The sequence below is a fragment of the Uloborus diversus genome, unplaced genomic scaffold (genome assembly GCF_026930045.1).
Source record: "Uloborus diversus isolate 005 unplaced genomic scaffold, Udiv.v.3.1 scaffold_490, whole genome shotgun sequence".
Lineage (NCBI taxonomy): Eukaryota > Metazoa > Arthropoda > Arachnida > Araneae > Uloboridae > Uloborus > Uloborus diversus.
Genome location: NW_026558671.1, coordinates 71,242 through 91,603, shown reverse-complemented (window position 1 = coordinate 91,603; position 20,362 = coordinate 71,242). Strand labels below are relative to the sequence as shown.

The 20,362-nt window shown below is 35.9% G+C and overlaps 2 protein-coding genes across 2 annotated transcripts in view; both read right to left on the bottom strand.

The window, feature by feature from the left end:
• Nucleotides 1-18,219, bottom strand: part of LOC129233515 (uncharacterized) — a 29,405-nt gene extending 11,186 nt beyond the window's left edge. Inside the window, exon 1 of the mRNA XM_054867531.1 lies at nt 17,371-18,219. Within this exon, the coding sequence (XP_054723506.1) occupies nt 17,371-18,219 (849 nt within the window). The remainder of the gene's footprint in view (nt 1-17,370) is intronic.
• A 706-nt stretch (nt 18,220-18,925) lies between these two features.
• LOC129233514 (uncharacterized) lies at nt 18,926-19,852 on the bottom strand. Its single transcript, XM_054867530.1, has one exon. The coding sequence runs from the start codon at nt 19,850-19,852 to the stop codon at nt 18,926-18,928; it is 927 nt and encodes a 308-aa protein (XP_054723505.1).
• Between the last annotated feature and the right edge of the window lie 510 nt (nt 19,853-20,362).

Below are 20,362 nucleotides of genomic sequence, written 5' to 3'. Positions count from 1 at the left end.
AGAAAGCTTATGAAGGACAAAAATTTTGAAACTAGTTCAAATGATTTAGGAAAAACATCATGGATTGATTTTAAAAATGTTGTGACACAGTTCATAAAAAATAATAAAAGTCCTAATTATGAAAAATTTTATATAAGACATGTAACAAAGTTATAAAAAATTAGGATGTTCAATGTCACTGAATTTTTCCCCCTGAAAGTATGGGAGTTGTAAGCGACGAGCATGGAAGCGCTACTACTAGGATCGATTTCGATTTCGAGTCACAACTGACTACAACTGTATTTATGTCGAGGACTGCATACTAAGTGCCTTGCCTGCATTAGTTTTTATACCGATAGATGGCAGCACCATCACCGGATCGAACAGTTAATGAGAATTTAGAACTAGATCAGGAGCTAATATCTACCTGGTGCTAGCACCCCCAGAGGTATCGTTTCACTTGGAGGACATTGAGACCACGAGCATATTTAACGTCGCCCAGTCCCTTTTAATGACGACAGTGGATCTTCGACCATCGAGGTTCAAACTCAGGACCCTCCGGCCCCGAATCCGACACTCTACCGACCGGGCTACTACGGCCCCTACTACTAATTTGATATTTGTACAATTTAAGCGGAATATCACGGACGGTTTACTCCAAATATGCTCGGGAGTACTGTTAGAATCTTATATCCTATTTAAGTTAGTGTTAGTGCCAATAATAATGCATCCGCAGTTAAGGCATTTACAGCTACATAATGTATGAAATTTAGGAAATATTTTTAAATATAATTGTTTCTTTCATCAAAAATCTCTTCCATTCTTCAACAATTTTATATATATATATATATATATATATATATATATATATATATATATATATATATATATATATATATATATATATATATATATATATATAGAGAGAGAGAGAGAGAGAGAGTTTAATGTAAATTTTAGGCTTTTTAATTGTTTATAAAATGGTAAATGACAAAAATATTGCACATGTATTGAATAAATGTCATTAAATTGAGATTTTAAAGATTTTGGATTTTTCAAATATCTGTGGGTGATGGAATATTTTTATTGTCATATTCTTTTTCAGCAACCCCTAAAATATAAAAGTCACCACTTACTTAATGAGGAACATAAACCTTGTTGACCAGTGTTATTAGCCATTGATACTCCTCCGAGGAGCTACAGAGGTACAAAGTTCAAAAGCACCTAATAAAAGCTTCAAAAGCATTTGGAGCAAGCTAAATGACTCATGGGGATATTCTCCACTAAAATAGTTTGGAAATCATCAAAATCGATCTTTTTTTTTTCGGGGTTTATTTTACAATTTTTCCACTTATTTTTCGCCATCGCTTATCACCTAAGCTTTGTCATCAAATGCCGAGTTGAACCGCACCTTTTGTGCGGACTCTCGCTAGTGTGTTAAATTTAGTTTAGCTACCAGTTTGCTGGCATTCTCAGCTTCAAAATGATGACATCTGCCTCCAGCTCGGTTATCGACTATTCCAGACTGATGAGTCCATAACAAGTACGAAACCAAAGTCTTTGGAAGTCATAACTCTGGTACATTGCATTCCTGTCTTCGCCCTGGCTTTAAAGTGGCAACATTTTATATATTTGAGTATGTGTTGGCATAATGTAGGCTTTTCAATGTGACAGCCGTCGAAACAACCTTGTTTTATTTATATTTTTAATCTATACAGAAGCTAAACTGCTTCACATGTATAGAGGACTGTGTACAAAGCTCCTTACCTCCGGACACACACAGAAAATATTTACAATACAAAGGGAATAATACCCAGGGAACAGGCGAGTATCGAACCCATGACCTCCGGCTTAGAAGACGGAGTTTCTACTGCTCATTCAAAGGATTTGTGTTTTGGCGGGCAGGAGGGGATTGGCGGGCCGCGCCGCAAGAGTCCTCATGTGTCCCTTCAGCAAGTGAAGATTGACGCTGTTTTAGGTTCATGGTCCACCCCTGATCCCCGTGCCCATGATTTCAAAAATTAAGCGGTTTCAGTTTTGTCTTAATCGTTACTCTCGCACTGTCAGACAAACACATCAGCATTTCAAATTATTCGTTTCTGTTCAATGGTCATAATCAGGGGCTCAGCAAAGTGGGGAATTAGAAGTCAATTCCTCCCCAGGAGACATGGATTTAGGGTATATTACTAAGCCTTGCATGGTATTTTACGTACAGGCAAGGGTTAATGTAAACCCCCCCCCCCCCCCTCCAACCAAAAACTTTAAGTCGCACATAATGTGTCATCTTTTCTTTTTTCTTTGTGAGTATATTTTAGTGAAAGAACTAAATAAAAAAATAGTTTGGTTTTTATGGGAACCAAACTACGTTATCCATGTTTCCCAGGAAATTAAATCTTACTTTTCATGAAAAGTTTAATTCAGCTAATGTATTTTCACTGCATCTAAACAACTCAGCAGCGATAGGTTATGCAAATCCAGGCTCTGGCAACGCTTTTCCGCACTCCACGTTGTGTTGCATCAGTTGTCGTTGCGTACAGTTCCTATGATCTTGTTCATGCGAGTTATTTTCGAAGTATTGTGTTATGAAAGTTAAAATTCAAGATGAGTAAGTTATTTTCTTCTTTATAGTTTACATATGTATCTTTAATTGTTCCTGTTTTTTTTTTTTTTTTTTTTTTTTTTTTTTTTTTTTTTTTAAGAAAAAAAATATTGTTAGTTCTTTAGCTGTTATATGCTTTGGTTCAGTACGTTTCTTGTGAAAATGTTCGTGAAGTTACATGTTTAACTAAGATTTACGTGAATATTTTTGTAGAACGTTACTAGTAAGACGAGATTCTTTGGTCAAATCACAAGATAATGTCCGTTTGTTCTAAAAATCTTGCACCTAAGAATTCATGGATATTTCTATACCGGGCGCAATTTTAATGGCGCTAATATTTTCAGCTGAAAATTTGATGAAACTGCAGACAACAACACTAGTCAAATTCGCTTATAATGAGCTTAAAAGGAACCGCAATATTTGCGCGTTATAACAGGGCTCGTAAGAATTAGACAACTTACACATTAACATTTATTCTGCCGTGCGCAGGTAAAGGGCAGTAACTGCAAATTTTTCTCTTTTTTTTTTGTCATCTATTGTAAGTTATCTTTAGTGTACAAGCTCGCTTATTTGGTTTCCGCTGAAAAAAAGGCGCGAAAAAGCATGCAATTCCAATATTTTCCTATTGTTAATATTGAATCCACCGCACATTTCTTAATATCTCGAAAACTCATTTTTGCAGATACTGCCGTTTACCTGCACACGGCAGTATTGTTGCTTCCTCGTTATTATAATTGTTATTATTTTGAGAACTTCCAGCCGGAAAAACATGGCCATAGCCAGGGCTCGAGCTCGAATGCTGCGTGCAGGCCTAAAATTTTCAAATTCTTCGTTATTATCGTCGTATTTATTACTTTTTTAAAACTTGGCTTCAGAACAGGGGTGTCCACAGGGAGGGGGAGGATTATGGCGCAAATTGCGCCACCCAAGTTTTTTATTTTTTTTTTTTTTTTGGGGGGGGGGGGGGGGGGCGGAGATTTTTTATGTGTTTAAAATTTGACTCTTAATTTATTGATTTATTTTTAATTTGAATAATGTATTTTATTTATTCTCCTTAAATTTTATTTCATGTATTTCTTTTGTTTGTGTGTGTATATGTAGTATGTCATTGGCGTAGCACAAAACTTTTCTGATAAAATAATTGTAATAATACTTAAACATAAATAAATATATTTAAAAAATAAATAGAAAAATCGAAAAGGGAAGAGAAAAATTCGAAAAGGGGGGGGGGGATTTGCGCCATTGAACTTGGGGGGGGGGGGTCGGCACCTCTGCTTCAGAATATTAAAGGAAATTTTTCCAAGACCGGATGAGTTTCGCTGGAAAAATGAAATAGTAGTTCTGTGACTAGCAGAAATACTGCTGGGGTTTTCTAGTCTAAAACGCGAATTATCCTTTCGTAGACTTAGCATTGTACCAACTATTTAAGTATCTTTCTTATTTTATCGTTAAATCCAGGTTTTCGCTAAATCAAAGCTCTTAAAGTTGGAGCGTTTTTGAACAGGAATTACTAACAGTTTCGCTTAATTTTCCATATCTTATCATCCTTTCCTACAGGTCTCGTCTATCTTAATTTTTTTTTTTTTTTTTTTTGCATTTTTGAAATTTTTGTTCTTAACAATTTTATGAAAGAACTTTTTAATGTTATTTTTGTAGATAATTGTAATCAATCGTGGTTTTCCTGTACAAAATGTGTATAACCCATAGCAAATCTTATCAAATAGATTTTAATAGTGACAAATTTATCAAATCAACTTATTCCAACATTTCAAATAAAATAACTTTTACGAATATTTTAAGGAATCTCGAGAATCGTGTTACTTGAATTAAAATGAGTATGAAAAAATTTCATTTGCTGCCCATTCGTGTGCCTCTTGATTATTTTTTAGCAAGTGCATCTGGTTTAAATTGCATTCTTTAGCAGGGCAATTCTGACTTTTTGACACCATTTCGTTGCAAATAACAATAAAAAAAAATAAGATTTTTATATTTCTTAGCAGTTCCTACTGGATTAACAGAAGATATCTACGAGGTTTTAGATGGCAGTTTTATTTTTGTAGGACAATACTAATTTTTTTAATAAAATTTTAAATACAGCGTTACGTGTGTGACTCAGAATCTGAAAATTAGCTACAACTCATACTATTTTGTAATTCCCTGTGAAGTTTTATAACGTAAATGAACGGTACTTTTTGTGCATGTGTCTACGTATATGAGTTCGTATTCCACAAATATTTCTTTTTCCTTAACCTTGTACAATAGCAACAAAAATATTTTATTGGCGTAACGTGGGTGACATAAGACCGTTACGTGTGACCGCGTGCAATATTTGAAGGGAATTTTCTAATAAAAATAAAGTTTACGTCGGATTTTTGCCCAATTGCGCACAGAGGTTCTTTGGCGCTCCGGAATTCACATGGGTATTCTCCCCCTTGGCTTTGACCCCCCCGCCCCCAAGGAGGTCTATCAATATTAAAGTTCAGTTTACGTCGGATCTTTGCCAATTTTGGCACAGAATTCCGCCACTTAACGCTCAAGAATACACATAAGAGAACTTTTGACCCCTAAAAATGGGGGGTCGACCCTCTTGGGGGGTCTCCAAAAAGTCCGTAAAACGAAATAGTGATCAGTAACATTGATACATTTTTTTAATTAAAAAAAAAACAAAGACGTCTAAAGTTAAATTTTTAGTTATAAAATTGCTACACATTGTTACACATTGACGGGAACCTAACGCTATTTTTCTTGATTTAAGCCTGATTGTTGAAAAGGCGCCACTTGACGCAACTGTTATTTTCGAGGTAGACTGCAACGTCGGGCAACGCAGCTAGTAAATACATAAATTGAAAGGATAATTTCGCAAAATAAAGATTGAAAATGAAATTAATTTTTATTTGCATACGAATCAAATAGTAATTATCAAGAAAGAACTATCATGAACTTATAACCTATTCTTATAAGGTTTAAAATAATTGGAATGTTCTAAAGCGTCTTCTCAAACCAAAAGTAATCAAAAACATAAATGCAATTCAAGGTATTTAGAACATTGTACTTTTGATCTTAAAATATGCAGATTGCGAACACTTTGTTTTTATACCTAAAGAGCAATTTAAACAATTAATTTGTTCTTTTTATTTGTTATATTTTATCAAAATCATTATTTTTTAACACTCATTGAGTCTTGGATTCAGTGCCAGCACACAATATTTTTTGTCGAATTATGTAAAGTACTTTTCTCCCTTTCATTCAAATGTAAAGACCCAACTCGTAATGAAAACAATTCAGGAGCGTTACGTTGTGTGGTATCTTTCAAAATGCCTCGTTAACAATTTTCTGCCGAATGTTTGAAGATGAGTTTGGTTACAGGTATTACATATCGAGTTAATTTGAGATTTTTATTCTAGTCCCCCTGTTTGACCTTGAAAGAAAACTTGTTCTTTAAATTAGGGGTCTGATTTTCCTTAATTTCTAACGAAACGAATCGCAAACGAATTTCAAGATTTCTTTAAATGACGGATTAAGGGGCATATTCAACTGTCACAGAATTCGATCGGATTAAATACGATCAACTGTATTTAGCTTGACATGACTCCCCGAAGTCCCCCGCACCTACCGTTTTCGCGGTTCATCTGTTTTAGATGTCGAAGTTCCCCGGACGATTGGGACTTCAGGGAAGCACTGACCCTAAGCATTTAGCTGAGCAGCCTTGAAAGTTCACCGTAACATTTGTACCAGTAGCGCATCCAGAAATTTCCTTTGTCCTCTCCCCTCCTCCCGAGAAACAAATTTTTTGCTACGATATTTGAAGTTATAATTATACCAAATCGAGAGCAATCGACGATAAAGGCATCCCCAATGCCAGTTAAGTATATTCTATTAAATCGAACACAATCAAGTTGAATATGCCCCTGAGATAGAATACAGGAACTGAATTACTCGAAGGAACCTAATATTTTATCGATTATTGCATTTGCCCTAATGTATATGCGAAAGTTAGAAACTCGGGAAATCTAAATACATAAATTCTTATGTCATTTAGCATACCTAGTAACTATGACTATGTTGGTTTCTTGAGCTAAAAGCTAGCACGCTGCCACGGGCCAGATTGTAGCCAGCCTTGCAGGACACTTTTCGGCCCGCGGGCCATAATTTGGAGATCCCCTGGTCTAGATTCTTACAATGATTTGAATCATTTAGTTCAGTGGGTGCAAAACCTTTTTTCACCAGCGGCCGCATTACATGTAAAGATGAATCTCACGCTGGAGAGCATATGTAGGGAAATGTGGGGCAAAAAAATCAGATCCCCTCATCAGATAACATTTGTTTTGAAGGACATTTTTCCTTCAGGAAAGGATCTAAGAACTAATGACACGAAGATCGGAGGTTCAATCCCCCATTTATTACCCCCTATTATATTTAACAGCAATTTTATCCACTTGATTGTTTATATTTTTAACTTATTTTTTTAAATTCTTCTTTAATTACCAAAAAATGTCGCATTACTTTTAAAACGAAATGTAAAAATTTTAGGATTCGTGCATAATTGACGAAGTGTTTCAGGTAGCTAGTGTGAATTATACTTTTGATAAACTTTTTATCAACTTGAAATCGTGAATTTCCAAACGATCTATTCACCCAAATTTCCATTCTCATCGATTGTAGAAAGATGATCTACGGAGCATCCAGTCCAAGATCCCCATCCGCCCTCAAAATACCTCAATGACAGACCAATAAGTCCTAAAACAGCCTTAAAAATTTCAATCACGCTGACCAGCTCTTCCTCGCGAGCACTCGTGAGAAATGGGTCTCGTGAATAAGGTGGATGGTACTTCTAAAGTCCACCTCCGAGAAGTTGAGCTATGGCCTAGAGCAAGCCCATTTCGTTCAAGGGAGAGCAATTTAGTAAGGAGGAATTGTTAGGCGCAGATTTGGGCTACCATTGCAACCCCTTTATAGGCGGGAAAATCCTGTACTGCTTGTTACTTCTTGCCTAAGTAGAAATATAGTTTGCCAAATGGGCAACAACACTGCCAATCAAAATCTGCAAGACCTTAAGCCGTTTTTCCTCACCTCTATTTCAACTAATGGAATCGTTGAATCGGTCGGGCAGCGGAGCTCAACCTGCCAGAGGTGGACAGTACTTACGAAAATGGGATGTTGTCGTTTGCCAATTACGCTGGCAGTTTGGGGTGCGCTGCTTCACTTTTCCAACTGTACTGTAATATCGTGTGAATTTCGACTTCTGCAGTACACACATACCACAACAACACACTTACAAAAAGAAAGGACAGGACAGAGAAAATACGTCGATGCCCGAACCGGGATTCAAACCCGGACCTTCTTGTCGCAGTCAGACTTCTCTGACTACTAGACATGGCAACCGGCATAAAAGCGCGATAGATTCAATGAAAGAGTACTCAACTCTGAGATCCCAATGTTAACCCAAAAGGCAACAAAATGACTGACGTCAGTAGAAACAGGGCCGGACTGGGTGGTCGACAGGGCGCGGGAAAGCTGAGTTGAAGGGCGCCGACTGAGCCTCCATAATATCTAAGAAATTAAGATTTAGTGCGGACTTTATAAAAGGATAAAAAATTATTGAGAAGCAAATGAAGCCCTTTTTTGTTGCAGAAAATGTCCAAACAAGAAGTCATACTTTTTGCAAGTTCAAAAATAGGAGAGACCTCCCCCCTCCCCCAAAGAGTGTTGGCACATCTCCTTAAATATTAATGATTACCCCCCAAAAGAGCCCTCCCCCTAAAAAAAAGAGGAAAGACCACCAAAATACCCCCTGATAATTTGAATAACGTCGGGGGGCGGTTGGGGGGGGGGAATAATTTCTAGTTTCGAAGAATGAGAAGTTTTGCTAAATGTTTCTCAACAGATACTTCTTCCGAAAATTCATTGCTTGTTCGTCTTTCTTCTGAAATGCAGCATGCATCATTCACTAGTTCAATAGCATTAAATAACATCTCTTGCAGTAATGCTTTTTTTTGAGTGTGTGTTGTCGATTGAATTTTTTTCACTGGTATCTGCTGTTGTTTTAAAACATGATGCTGTCATTTTGTTACATGAATTTGTCGATTCCTTAAGCTGAGAGGTTTGCTCCGTGCGATCGATATTCATGGCCAGGTTTTTTTTTTTGTCCCTGCATATGCTAGTTTGTCATTTTCGACAAAATGCTTCTGCAATTTAAAATTAAAAAGAGATATACATAACGTTTCAAACTGTTGTCTGTTTTCAAAGGCTGTTTTAAAATATTTTTTTCCACTTTATTTATTGTGCTAAAGTTCAAAACTCAAAAAGAATAAATTTAAAATATCATTTCATTTGTAAATTTTTTCCTTTGGATTGTTAAAAATCCTTGCATCTCTGCATGGTGCTCTTTTAAAGTATTTTAGTTATGCAATTATTTTGAGAGTAGGAGCGAGTGGTAATGAATATCAGGCCATTACTAGTTCTTTATAAATGTACTTAAAACTTTTTAAACTTTGTCGATTCACTTTTTGTGAATCGACAAAAAAGGCGACATCTGTCATCGTGTTCATCCATCCACTAAAATATTGCTTTTATGCGGCTTATTTCGAAATTACACTATTTTTAATGCGCAGATTTCAAAAATTAACATTATTTGTCTTCTTACTTCCTTCTATTGCACTTATGATCGTTAGCAGAATAGAGAGTCATGCTATACGCTCTTTTACAGCAACTTAAGTACAGTCAATAAATCAAACCATTCTCGTATTCTTGACCATAGATATGTGCTGTCACTTTCTATCCCTTTTTTATTGGGGAAACACCATGGGTCCGCTTTTGTCCTCAGAACTGAAACTTGGAGCAAAAGATAAGCCACAAACGATGCCCTGGGAGCAGACCGGTTACGAAAGGAGCGGGGATTAATTGCCTTTATGAGGGTAATAAAAGGGAACTTTTATATAAATAAGAACATTGCTTTTGCATGTGAAAATATTCTCATGCAAAATCACTTCTTGGTTCCACATAATTTATTCCCATTTTGCTAAAACATTGTTTTGGAAAATAAGAAAATAACAGAAGGGCGCCTTTCGAGAGGGCACACCGGGAAAAGTCCCGGTCAAGTTTATGGCCAGTCCGGGCCTGAGTAGAAAGAATATTTTATCAAGAGAAGAGCATTGAACCAAAGATAAAATCAGTCAGTAAAATATTCCCGTCATTTCCTTCCTAGTCCACGCCTTAGACCTTTGAGAATTTGTTTGCCGTTGACTGAAACAGTATTAGCGAGTTTACTTTTAATCCTTTAGTTACCGCAAACTGCTTCCAGAAGTTAAATTGCAATAGTTGATTTAAGGGGTGTTCACTTATCAGCCATCCGTCCCGTCCACCCCGTTTTTTTCGACGTGACGAACTGCCAACGAAAACAGGGTAGCATTCACATACGATCGCCCTACACTGTTAAAAAAATTTCCTGAAAATAACGGAGAAAGTACCGGCAGCAAAGTTGCCGTAAATATTACGTTTACGTTCAATGACTTTCCGTGATTTAACAGAAGTTCCATTTCTTATTTCTCCGTAGTTGTAGTTTTCCGTTTATAAATTTCTCGTGACTGAACGAAAATTCCATTTCTTATTTTTCCGTTCATTTACGATCTTTCTGTGTTTTAACAGAATTTACGTTCCTTATTTTTTCATTGCGATATTTTTTCCATTTCTCACTTTCCCGTATTTAAGTAAAAAGATTTTATTTTCAAAAAAATATTTAAAAAGTTATGTCAAGTATTGACTTTTCGTTTCATTAAAAATTTAGTTCTTTAAAATGATAATAATACATATATAGTTAACTGTTCTAAAATTATTACTTTTTTTTATTTGCATTTGTTACTCAAAGATTTTTTAAATTAATATCTTGGAGAGAGAACTTACCTAGCATACCAAGCATCCATTTGCTGACCAAAACTTTTTATATCAACTTCAGATGAGTCAAATTAATCAAATAGTACTAGCAGAAAAATTGATGGATTTGAATAGGACAACAATTATCCCTGCTGATACTGTTCGATATTCCCTTCGTCGTACATTGTCTGGGGTGGCATGGAAAAACATGCATGAAAAATATGATATTTTTATTTGCAGAATATGTCAAATAAAATGCTATTAAAAACAGGTTGACGTTATCATATAATAATATACCTGATAGAGAGTACCGCATATTTATTGTGTTTAAAAACAGAATCATTGACATGCACGTGAAGAATTTTTGGTTCCAGATGCTACATCCCCCTCCCCCCAATGATATCCAAATTTTTCACTCATTGGAATCGCAACATAGATTTTTAGTACATAATCATTATTACTTAAGCATATATCAATATCAATCAGTTCGTTTTACCCGAACTGTTTTTCCAAGAAACTTGCAATAATCTCAAATAAGTTGTTGGATAAGATCTTAATAAATTAAATTAAGTACTTATTGTTGCCAAAACTTTCATTGTATATATCAAAGATCAACAATAAACCTTTATTTAGAGATTTAAAATAGTTACTTTCAGTATTCCAAACTGTGAAGCGAATCCCCCTCCCCCCCCCAAAAAAACTGAGTGATTTTTCCTATCTTGCTCGCACACCACGATAATCTCCGGTATAGATACGAAATGGCATTTAGCGTATTAATGACTTTCAAGAATGCGTAAGAGCAATAAAAAATAACTCTATAATAGTTGTATAAATTCTAAATAAACTATCATCGGAATTCTATCAAATGCATATTAACAAGGAAAATACATTTGTATATTAACATGTACAAAGATATTCAACAACACTTACCTATGACCAGCGGTGCTAAATGCATCTGGATACAGCTATTCCAATAGGTTTTATTTTAAATTGATAACACGAGATCCTTATACTATTCTCACTGCTAGATCACACAATATGACTAACGAATAGAATTGTTCAAAGTATTGAGCAAAATATTACAACCACAAATATTCTAATACTGACTCAGTAAAACCCACATCAAATCACCAGGGCGATCAAAACACATCTGCCAGTCTAAAAATGGCGCGAACATTTTTCCAAACCTACAAAGCTCAAAGGCGTATAAACAATTTCGACATACGAGTATATTACTCTCCAGACATGAAATAGCAAGCTATCTATTTTGTCTACAGCATCTGAGTTGTTATTCTAAATATGCTTTTAATTAGCAAAATGTAACAGTGCGATTAATAAGCACTATCAATAAGTGATGTTTATCATGACTTGAAGACTAATCGGAGCAAAGTACAGCACAGCGGCAACCCTAGAAATGGAAAAATTCCGTTTTCGTCCGTTATGTTTACGTTTTTGTAAGGAAAAAATACATTTTGAAGCATTACGGAAATATTCTGTTAAAATCAGTCAGAAAACTACCTGAATTTTCAGTTTTTTTTTAACAGTGTACATCAATCACGTGGCTGAATTCACCCACCAAAAAAGAAAAGAACGCGCTGCTTGGCGGAAACCAATCAAATGCTGTCCTTTTGACGGCTATCAAATATCAAGGGTCTTCTGATCGAAACCGGTTCCGTCCAAGAAGGCTTGCTGTCATGACAACCAGCTAAGAAAACCTTTTTCGGGTGGAAAACGAGTTGATGTGTGCATCACATGACTTCCTTTTACTCGAATTTAATGTCAGTTTCTCATTATTGGCAGTTTTAATACGATTCAATAGTTTTCTCTTTAAAAATCACCAACAGTGGCCAAATTGAAACCAGGTTTAAATTTAAAAAAAAAAAAAAATCGCCAAATTTTTCGCAAAGTTTGCGACAAAACTTGGCGACTAAAAGACTGACGATATATCGCTAATTGTCCGCTAAATTATAACACCACTTGAGTTTACATCGAAATTAACAATGACTTCCCCCCAAAAAGGGGCAAGACCCCCTATGGAGCATACGAATGCAACCAAAATGGAAGGTGCACAACTAGACCCCACTAAAAGTCTGCGTACCAAATTTCAACTTTCTAGGACATACAGACGTCACGAGAAAACTCGTCGTAATTAACTCGGGGATCGTCAAAATGGATATTTCGGGTGTCTGTACGTTCCTAGGCACATATCTACGTGTGGTCTTGCTGAAAAAAACTCATTTATTTGGGAGTGAGCAAAATGGAAATTAAGGCCGATTTTCGGGTGACAATTTTTTTTGCGAATACAATACTTCCTTTTTTGTAAGAGGAAGTAAAAACGGGACGGACGGCCGTAGTGTGAACTGCCCTTAGGGGCTCATTCAACTCTGGCAGAACTTGATCGAATCGAACACGATCAGTTGTATCTACCAATAGTGCAGATAGAAATTTCCTTTGCCCTACTCGGAAAAAAAAAAAAAATTCTTGCTACTATACTGGAAGATAGAACTCGATCAAACCGTACATAACAGAGCTGAATGAGCCCCTTAGTTTTAGTGTTCTTTAAACATTTCTTGCACGTGACGTCTTTTAAAAAAATATTATCTCAAGCTATTAAGTTTACTTTTAATGTTTTCAGAGTATTAACCGAGTCTCTAATTTTTCAGATCGCAACGAAACAGAAAGAATGATCAAGGAGTTGATGAAAAAACAATTAGAGAAATACGTTCGTAAAGAGGAGCATGAAGCTCTAGAAGCCCGCTTAGAATTTGCGGAATATGAAAATTCAGTATTGAAAAGTGAAAAAACTGAATTAAAAAGAAAATACACATTGTTGGACAAATCATTCAAAGACCTCAAAAAAGGTACGGCAGATAAAAGCAATTATTTTCCAATTTTGTATACTACTTATATTTATGATTAATGCATTATAAATTTCCACTATTCTCTCATTTGTACAAAATCCCGTACTGATAGGGGGGAAGGGATTCTATAAAACATTCAGGTGCGTTTTTCTCAATTAGCTTCTTTTTGAATAACTGGAATTTACATTAGCGGCTAAATGCGCAACTCAATATTTTGTGCCATTCACTTCGCATTTCACACACAGAATAATTCGGCGGGATATAATTATATCTATCTCTGTATTTCTGACTGTCAATTTATGCCTATTTATCTCTAAATTTATCTTCCTACATTTATAATTTTTTTTTATGGTATATTTATCTCTATCGATCTTTCTATCGATCTAAATATCAAATTCAAGAAGAATACTTTCTGTAATATAAATCTATATCAATCTTCGAGTATCTTTCTTTATCTTGACATTTACAAATGTTTTATGATTTATACATATTTTGGGAGTTAAATACTTTTCAGATAAGTTAACACGAGATAATGAAACCAAATAAAATATAGAAATTAAAAAATATTTTATATAAGGGCAATTCTATTTCAATCAACGATTCTATTGTTCCACAAAACACATTAAAGACCCCGAATAAGCTCGATCCTTGATATCCAACATGATCTTTGCAACGAATATGAACTCTACTTTCATATAATGCGCTAAAGTTTTAAAGATTTTCGAGTGCAATATGTAAACATATTCGCAATTCTATTAATATAAAAGAGAAGAGTTTGTTCGTTTGAAAGCGATAATCTCAAGAACTCAACTGGTTCGAATTGAAAAAAAAAGTATTGAATAGATCATTTATTGACGAAGGCTACAGGCCATAATAACATCACGCTGTGAGTAATAAAAGTGGAGCTGCAATAAATTAAATCAATAATAATCATGATGCATTTTTTGTTTGGATAGCTCAGTCGGTAAAGCACTCGGTCAGCAACTGTTTGGGGGTCGAACCCGGCAGTGGGCGGGGAAAATTTCACTATTTATTACCCGGCTCATTTACAAATTATTTAATTTATAAAACAAGGGTTTTCAATTATTTTTCGTTGAAAATTTTTTTCGATTTCTTATTTAACGGAAAACAGTGATGTGGATGTGTAATTGGAGGGTGTTTAGTGCAAAATTATTGCGTTCGTTACTGAGAAACTGCCTCCAAGTGTGAAGTACTAAAATGTCATTCCCTCATAAGTAATCAATTTACATTTTAATACACAATCCTGAATCATTCAAGGTGCCCGAAAAGACCTTGACACATTTTTGAAAAATCATAGAAAAGCAATGAATGGGGTTGCTTCCGAAATTTTAAGTGTTTTTTTTTTTCTAAAAGAGCATGCTTAAAGGATCTAATCATTTTTTTAAAATAATTTGACAAACTTAAATGTTTAACAATTATTTGTATCGAAGTGCACGTTAAAATTTTTTACGCTTCTGCGCATGACATCACAATTGATGAAATGCAAATCTAACTTTGGGACACAGCTGTAGTTATAGTCCGAGTGGTGTAGTTTACGGCAGAACATTTTTTAAGGAATTTTTACTAGGCGACACAAGTTCATCATAAGAGTAAAAATTATTGAGAAGGTTACAGCCTTTTTCTCAACAAATGTATGCATAATCGTCGCCTCAAAGTGGAATTTCTGTAAGTACTGTTTGTTCTGTGGCGGCTGTATAGATCTTCTGATTTAAAAGGAAGCCGATATGAACCAAACCTCAAGAATTGTATTAACTCCGAAGTAAAGGGGGTCCGGGGTCTATTTTTAGTCTTGAAAACGCATTTTAGACGATCTTTGGTAATGTTAGGATTGAAGAGGTTCGGTGTCACTCACCTGTCTATTTTTCGAACTTCTAGCTCTAAGAATGCAGTTTTAGACGATCTTTTTGATGATGATAGAGTGAGGGGAGATTTGAGGGCCCATATCAAAGGAAAATTTTATTTGTAATTCTAACTGACTTTCGTAATATTATGCGCTCCGGTGCGACTCCCTCCCCAAGCCCGTTTTTTGAAATTGAATCGTTCAAAACGCAAACATTATGTCCAATAATGTTCAGAAGAGGGTGGTTCGGGGTTGTCAGGCGGATTTCTTTCTGCAATTGTAGTGCTAAAAACGGAGTTCAATACGTTCTTTTTGTGATATGACGTGGAGGAGTAATTCAAGGGCCCGCCACAAGAAATTTTTCTAATTTGCATTCTTAAAGATGCATTTTACTTGTCTTTGATAATGGTAGGGGAGAAGAGGTTTGGAGCACTCCCTCGGAAGTTGTAACTCTAAAAAATAAAAGATGAAAAAACTAAAACCCGAATACGGCAAAAAAAAAACTTAAAAGATAAGAAACAAGGTAGGTGCTGTTTAATATCATCGTCCTATTGAGTAAAACCAGTAATTTGATAGGTTAGATACTCCTGTTTATTTAGTTCTATTGAAATCCTCTGCCACTTTCGCATTAATAACATTATAATTCAATTCAAATGCAGTTGTCGTGCGTTCTCAACTACAGTTCTACTATACCGCACGACTACGGTATTTGAATTGAATTATGTTATTAATGCGAAAGTGGCAGAGGATTTCAATAGAACTAAATAAACAGGAATATCTAACCTATCAAATTACTGGTTTTACTCAATAAGACGATGGTATTAAACAGCACCTACCTTGTTTCTTATCTTTTAGGGTTTTTTTTTTTGAACAATCACGATTGCTTATTGTTCTCACTTGACTGTTTTTGACGTTCCTTTGATTTTTCCCCCCGCCACCCTCCGCACCATCACCGTCGACGGGCTCCTCACGATGCTGCTCCTATAGCGAAAGCCGTCTCCAGGTTGCATCCATGTCCTACACACACGCGCATACATACACATCTACACACACACGCACCTACACACACATACACAAACACATACACACACGCATACATACAACCACACATACACACACAAAAACATACACACACATACACACAACTACCCACACATTCATGCCTGCACACAGACACACACATATGCCCACATACACATACCCCTCCCACACACATTCATACACACAACTACCCACACACTTATGCCAGCACACAGACACAAACACACATGCCTACACACACATACACATAACCCGTACACACAAACACATACCCCCCACACACAAACACACACGCACATACACACACTCGTGATTGTGAAAAACATAATTTGAATTCAAGATGTCAAAATTCAAATTAGTTTTTTTTTTTTATTTTTTTTTTTTTTGCCGTAATCGGTTTTCAGTTTTTTATTCTTTTATTTTATTTAAATATTTTCCGTTTTAATCTAAGATGGACAAAAAATAATAGCGTGAGTAATTTACGGTAAGCATAGTAAGCATACATTTGATATACAAGAATATCATTAACTTAAAACTTAAAAGGTAAACCTAATTTATTGCTATTACATGAAGCTGATAGAAAATTTAAACAATAAAAGATTGATTTAACTTAATAAGACTATAATAGTAATCAACACCCAACTTGTTTCTTACCCTTTGTTCCCTTAGTCGGTGTTCACAAAAAATGAATCCGCTAAATTCGTTGATACCATATTAATACAAGAGCACAAAGAACACTACTCCACTGCCTTTCACATCGTTTTATTCACTACAACTACACACAGACACGGACGAACATAGAACTATATACAAGTTTGATGATATTAAGCAGCTGGCCTGTAGCCACGCCCTCTTTCCCTTAAAGACCCTCGTTCTCTTCAAGATTCTCGCTAACACACTGGGGCCCCGATGACCATGTCATCCAAGCTTATACACATTAACATTACAATGATACAAAATACACTAGATTGAACATAAAAACCATAATAACACTAATTCACCTTAAAAATGTAGAATTTAAAGTACACGTTTGACATGGAAAATAAAAATTATAAAATGAAATGCACATTGAATCATTTATGTACAATAGGAAGTTTAACCAATTTGTGAATTGGTCTTCTCAATTCACCTGTGGATGTTTTTAAAGTTACAGCACGTACTCTGCTGTCACTGCTGTCAATAGTTTCAGTTACTCTTGCCATCCTCCATTTGAGGGGTGGCAAATTCTCGTCCTTGATTAACACTATGTCATTGCAGCACAAATCCACGCATGGGGTTTTCCATTTGTTGCGCACTTGCAACTGCGTTAAATAGTCCTTCGACCATGCTTTCCAGAAGGATTGTGAAATTTGTGATGTTAGCTTATATCTTTCACCAATGCTAATTTTCTCATTGGTAACATCAGGCTCAGGTACGCTCTTTAACTCCGAGCCAATGAGAAAATGACCAGGTGTTAGAACACAATAGTCATCAGCACAATCTGATGCAGAAACAAGTGGTCTGGAATTCAGCGCTGCTTCTACTTCAGCTAAGACAGTAGAAAACTCCTCAACAGTTAATATCTGTGATTTCATTACTCTTCGCAAGTGAAATTTCATCGCTTTTACTGCGGCTTCCCAGAGGCCACCATAATGGGGAGCTGATGGAATGTTCAGCTTCCACGACACACCTTCATCGGCTAGATATTGACCAAGATCTCTTGAACACGCTTTCCAATAATTTTTCGAACCGATGTAGTTGGTTCCACAGTCACTGTATATTTCCAGAGGTTTTCCTCTGCGAGCGATGAATCTCTTCAAAGCTGAAAGGCCCGCTTCAGTACTTAGGTCGCTTACTATTTCAAGATGCACGGCCTTAACAATAAAACACACAAATATGCACACGTACATTTTTAACGCTTTAACTCCTCTTCCACGACGAGGGGTAACAAGAAACGGTCCAGCGAAATCTGTACCACATTTCAAAAAGGCTCTTCCAGGATTCACTCTAGCTGACGGTAAATTTGCCATTATTTGTTGCGAAAATTCCGAACGAAATCTACAACAAGTCACACAGTTTCTCACTACTTTACGAATTGCAGATCTTGCACACACGATCCAATACTTCTGTCGAATTGATGCACTAAGTAAGTGTATACCTGCATGTAAATACATTATATGGTAGTATATTATGACCATTTCAGTCACAGGATGTTTCTTAGGCAATATAAGAGGATGCTTTACACTCTCTGCCAAATTTGCATTTTTCAAACGTCCACCAACTCTAAGTAGGCCTTCACTGTCAATTAAGGGATTTAACTGTGACAAATTTCCAGACTTCAAAACTTTCCCTTTCTCAAAAGTTGCAATTTCAGTACTAAACACAGTTCTCTGTACTGCTTTAATTACTTGGTCATGCGCCTCTCGCAACTCATCAACTTGAAGAAATGAAGAATTAACTTTCATTCCTCGAGCATTTCTAATAAATCTAAGACACCATGCAACAATTTTTTGCAATTTACTCCAAACCGAAATTCTATTGTACAAATTTTCGACCAGTTCCACCTGAACAACCATAACATTAGTTACTTCACTTCTTTTCTCCCGTAAAACCTCTACATTGTCACAACTTGCAGATTTGAACACCTGCTCCGGCCATCCTTCACAACTCTCCTGAAGCCAATCTGGTCCTAACCTCCACAATTTATTCAACAACAGATCTTCCATTGAAATTCCTCTAGTTAGTAAATCTGCTGGATTTTTTTCCGAGGGGCAAAATTTCCAGTCGCTGGGATTCGACTTCTCCTGAATCTCCAAAACACGATTTGCTACAAACATTTTCCAACGCTTGGCACAACCCTTTACCCAGTACAACGCAATCAGAGTCACTCCAATACACAATATTTTGAATCATGTCTCCGAAAACTGTCTTGAGATAACTTCCCAATCTAGAACCTATCACAAGAGCCATCAACTCTAAGCTAGGTAACGTTAATTTCTTTAGCGGTGCTACTCTACTCTTTGACAACACAAAAGACACCTTATACTTCCCATATTTATCACGAAACCTGAAATATACAACAGCTCCATACGCCCTCAATGACGCATCACAAAATACGTGTACTTCAGCCTTCTCACCAACACAGCTTTCTAAACAATGCCTAGGAATTTTTATTTCACTCATTTTGTCAGTTTCTCCACACCACTTCACCCATTTTTCCCGCAAGTCTTCTGGCAACTCTTCATCCCAATCAATTGCTCTCTCCCAAATTTCCTGCAACAATAACTTAATACGTACAACAAACGGAGCAATCAACCCAACCGGATCAAAAATACTAGCTGCAGTCTGTAAAACGCACCTCTTACTGTTCTTCAATGATTTCAATCCTTTAAATATCCCTTTCAGATCCAACGACAACTCATCTTGCTCTGGATTCCAGTTTAACCCCAACACTTTCACTTGGCTAACATCAACCGACTCTCGTTCCTTTAGTCCCGTCTGCACCCATAGTTCTTCTAACTCTTTGCTGTTAGACCTCAATTTCCTCAAGTTAAAACCTCCTGCCTTCAGAATAGTTACAGCATCAGATGACAAATTTAAAACTTCGCTCACACTATTTCCACCAAAATACAAGTCATCAACATACAGCGAAGATTTTAACATCTCAACTGATTTAGGGTGTGTATTCTCAAACTTTTGAATGTGATGCTTAATTGTAGCACTTAGAATAAACGGAGACGGTTTGCAACCGAATGTTACTCTTTTCATTTGCATGTATTTAAATTCCTCACTAGAACTATCTGAATACCAAAGAACTTTTAAAAACTTTCTATCTCTTTCGGAAATACCAATCATTAAAAATGCTTTCTCAATGTCTGCATTAAAGGCTATCTTGAATTTACGAAAATTTAAAATGATATCAAGTATATTTGGATTTAAATTCGGGCCAGTTTCTAAACAATCATTAAGAGATAAATTACCCTTTGATTTAGAACTACAATTGTACACAATACGAACTTTGGTTGTTTCTTTATCTGCCCTGACGACAGCTCTATGGGGCATAAAATATTCCTTATTATCCCTTGCACACTCTTCAATAATTCCCATTTTAACTTGCTCATTCACAATTTCCTTATATTCATTTGCAACCCATTCATTTTCATTTAAAACCCT

Excerpts from the sequence above, each read along its gene's own strand:
- LOC129233514 (XM_054867530.1), bottom strand. The coding sequence starts at position 19,852 with ATGTTAAAATCTTCGCTGTATGTTGATGACTTGTATTTTGGTGGAAAT.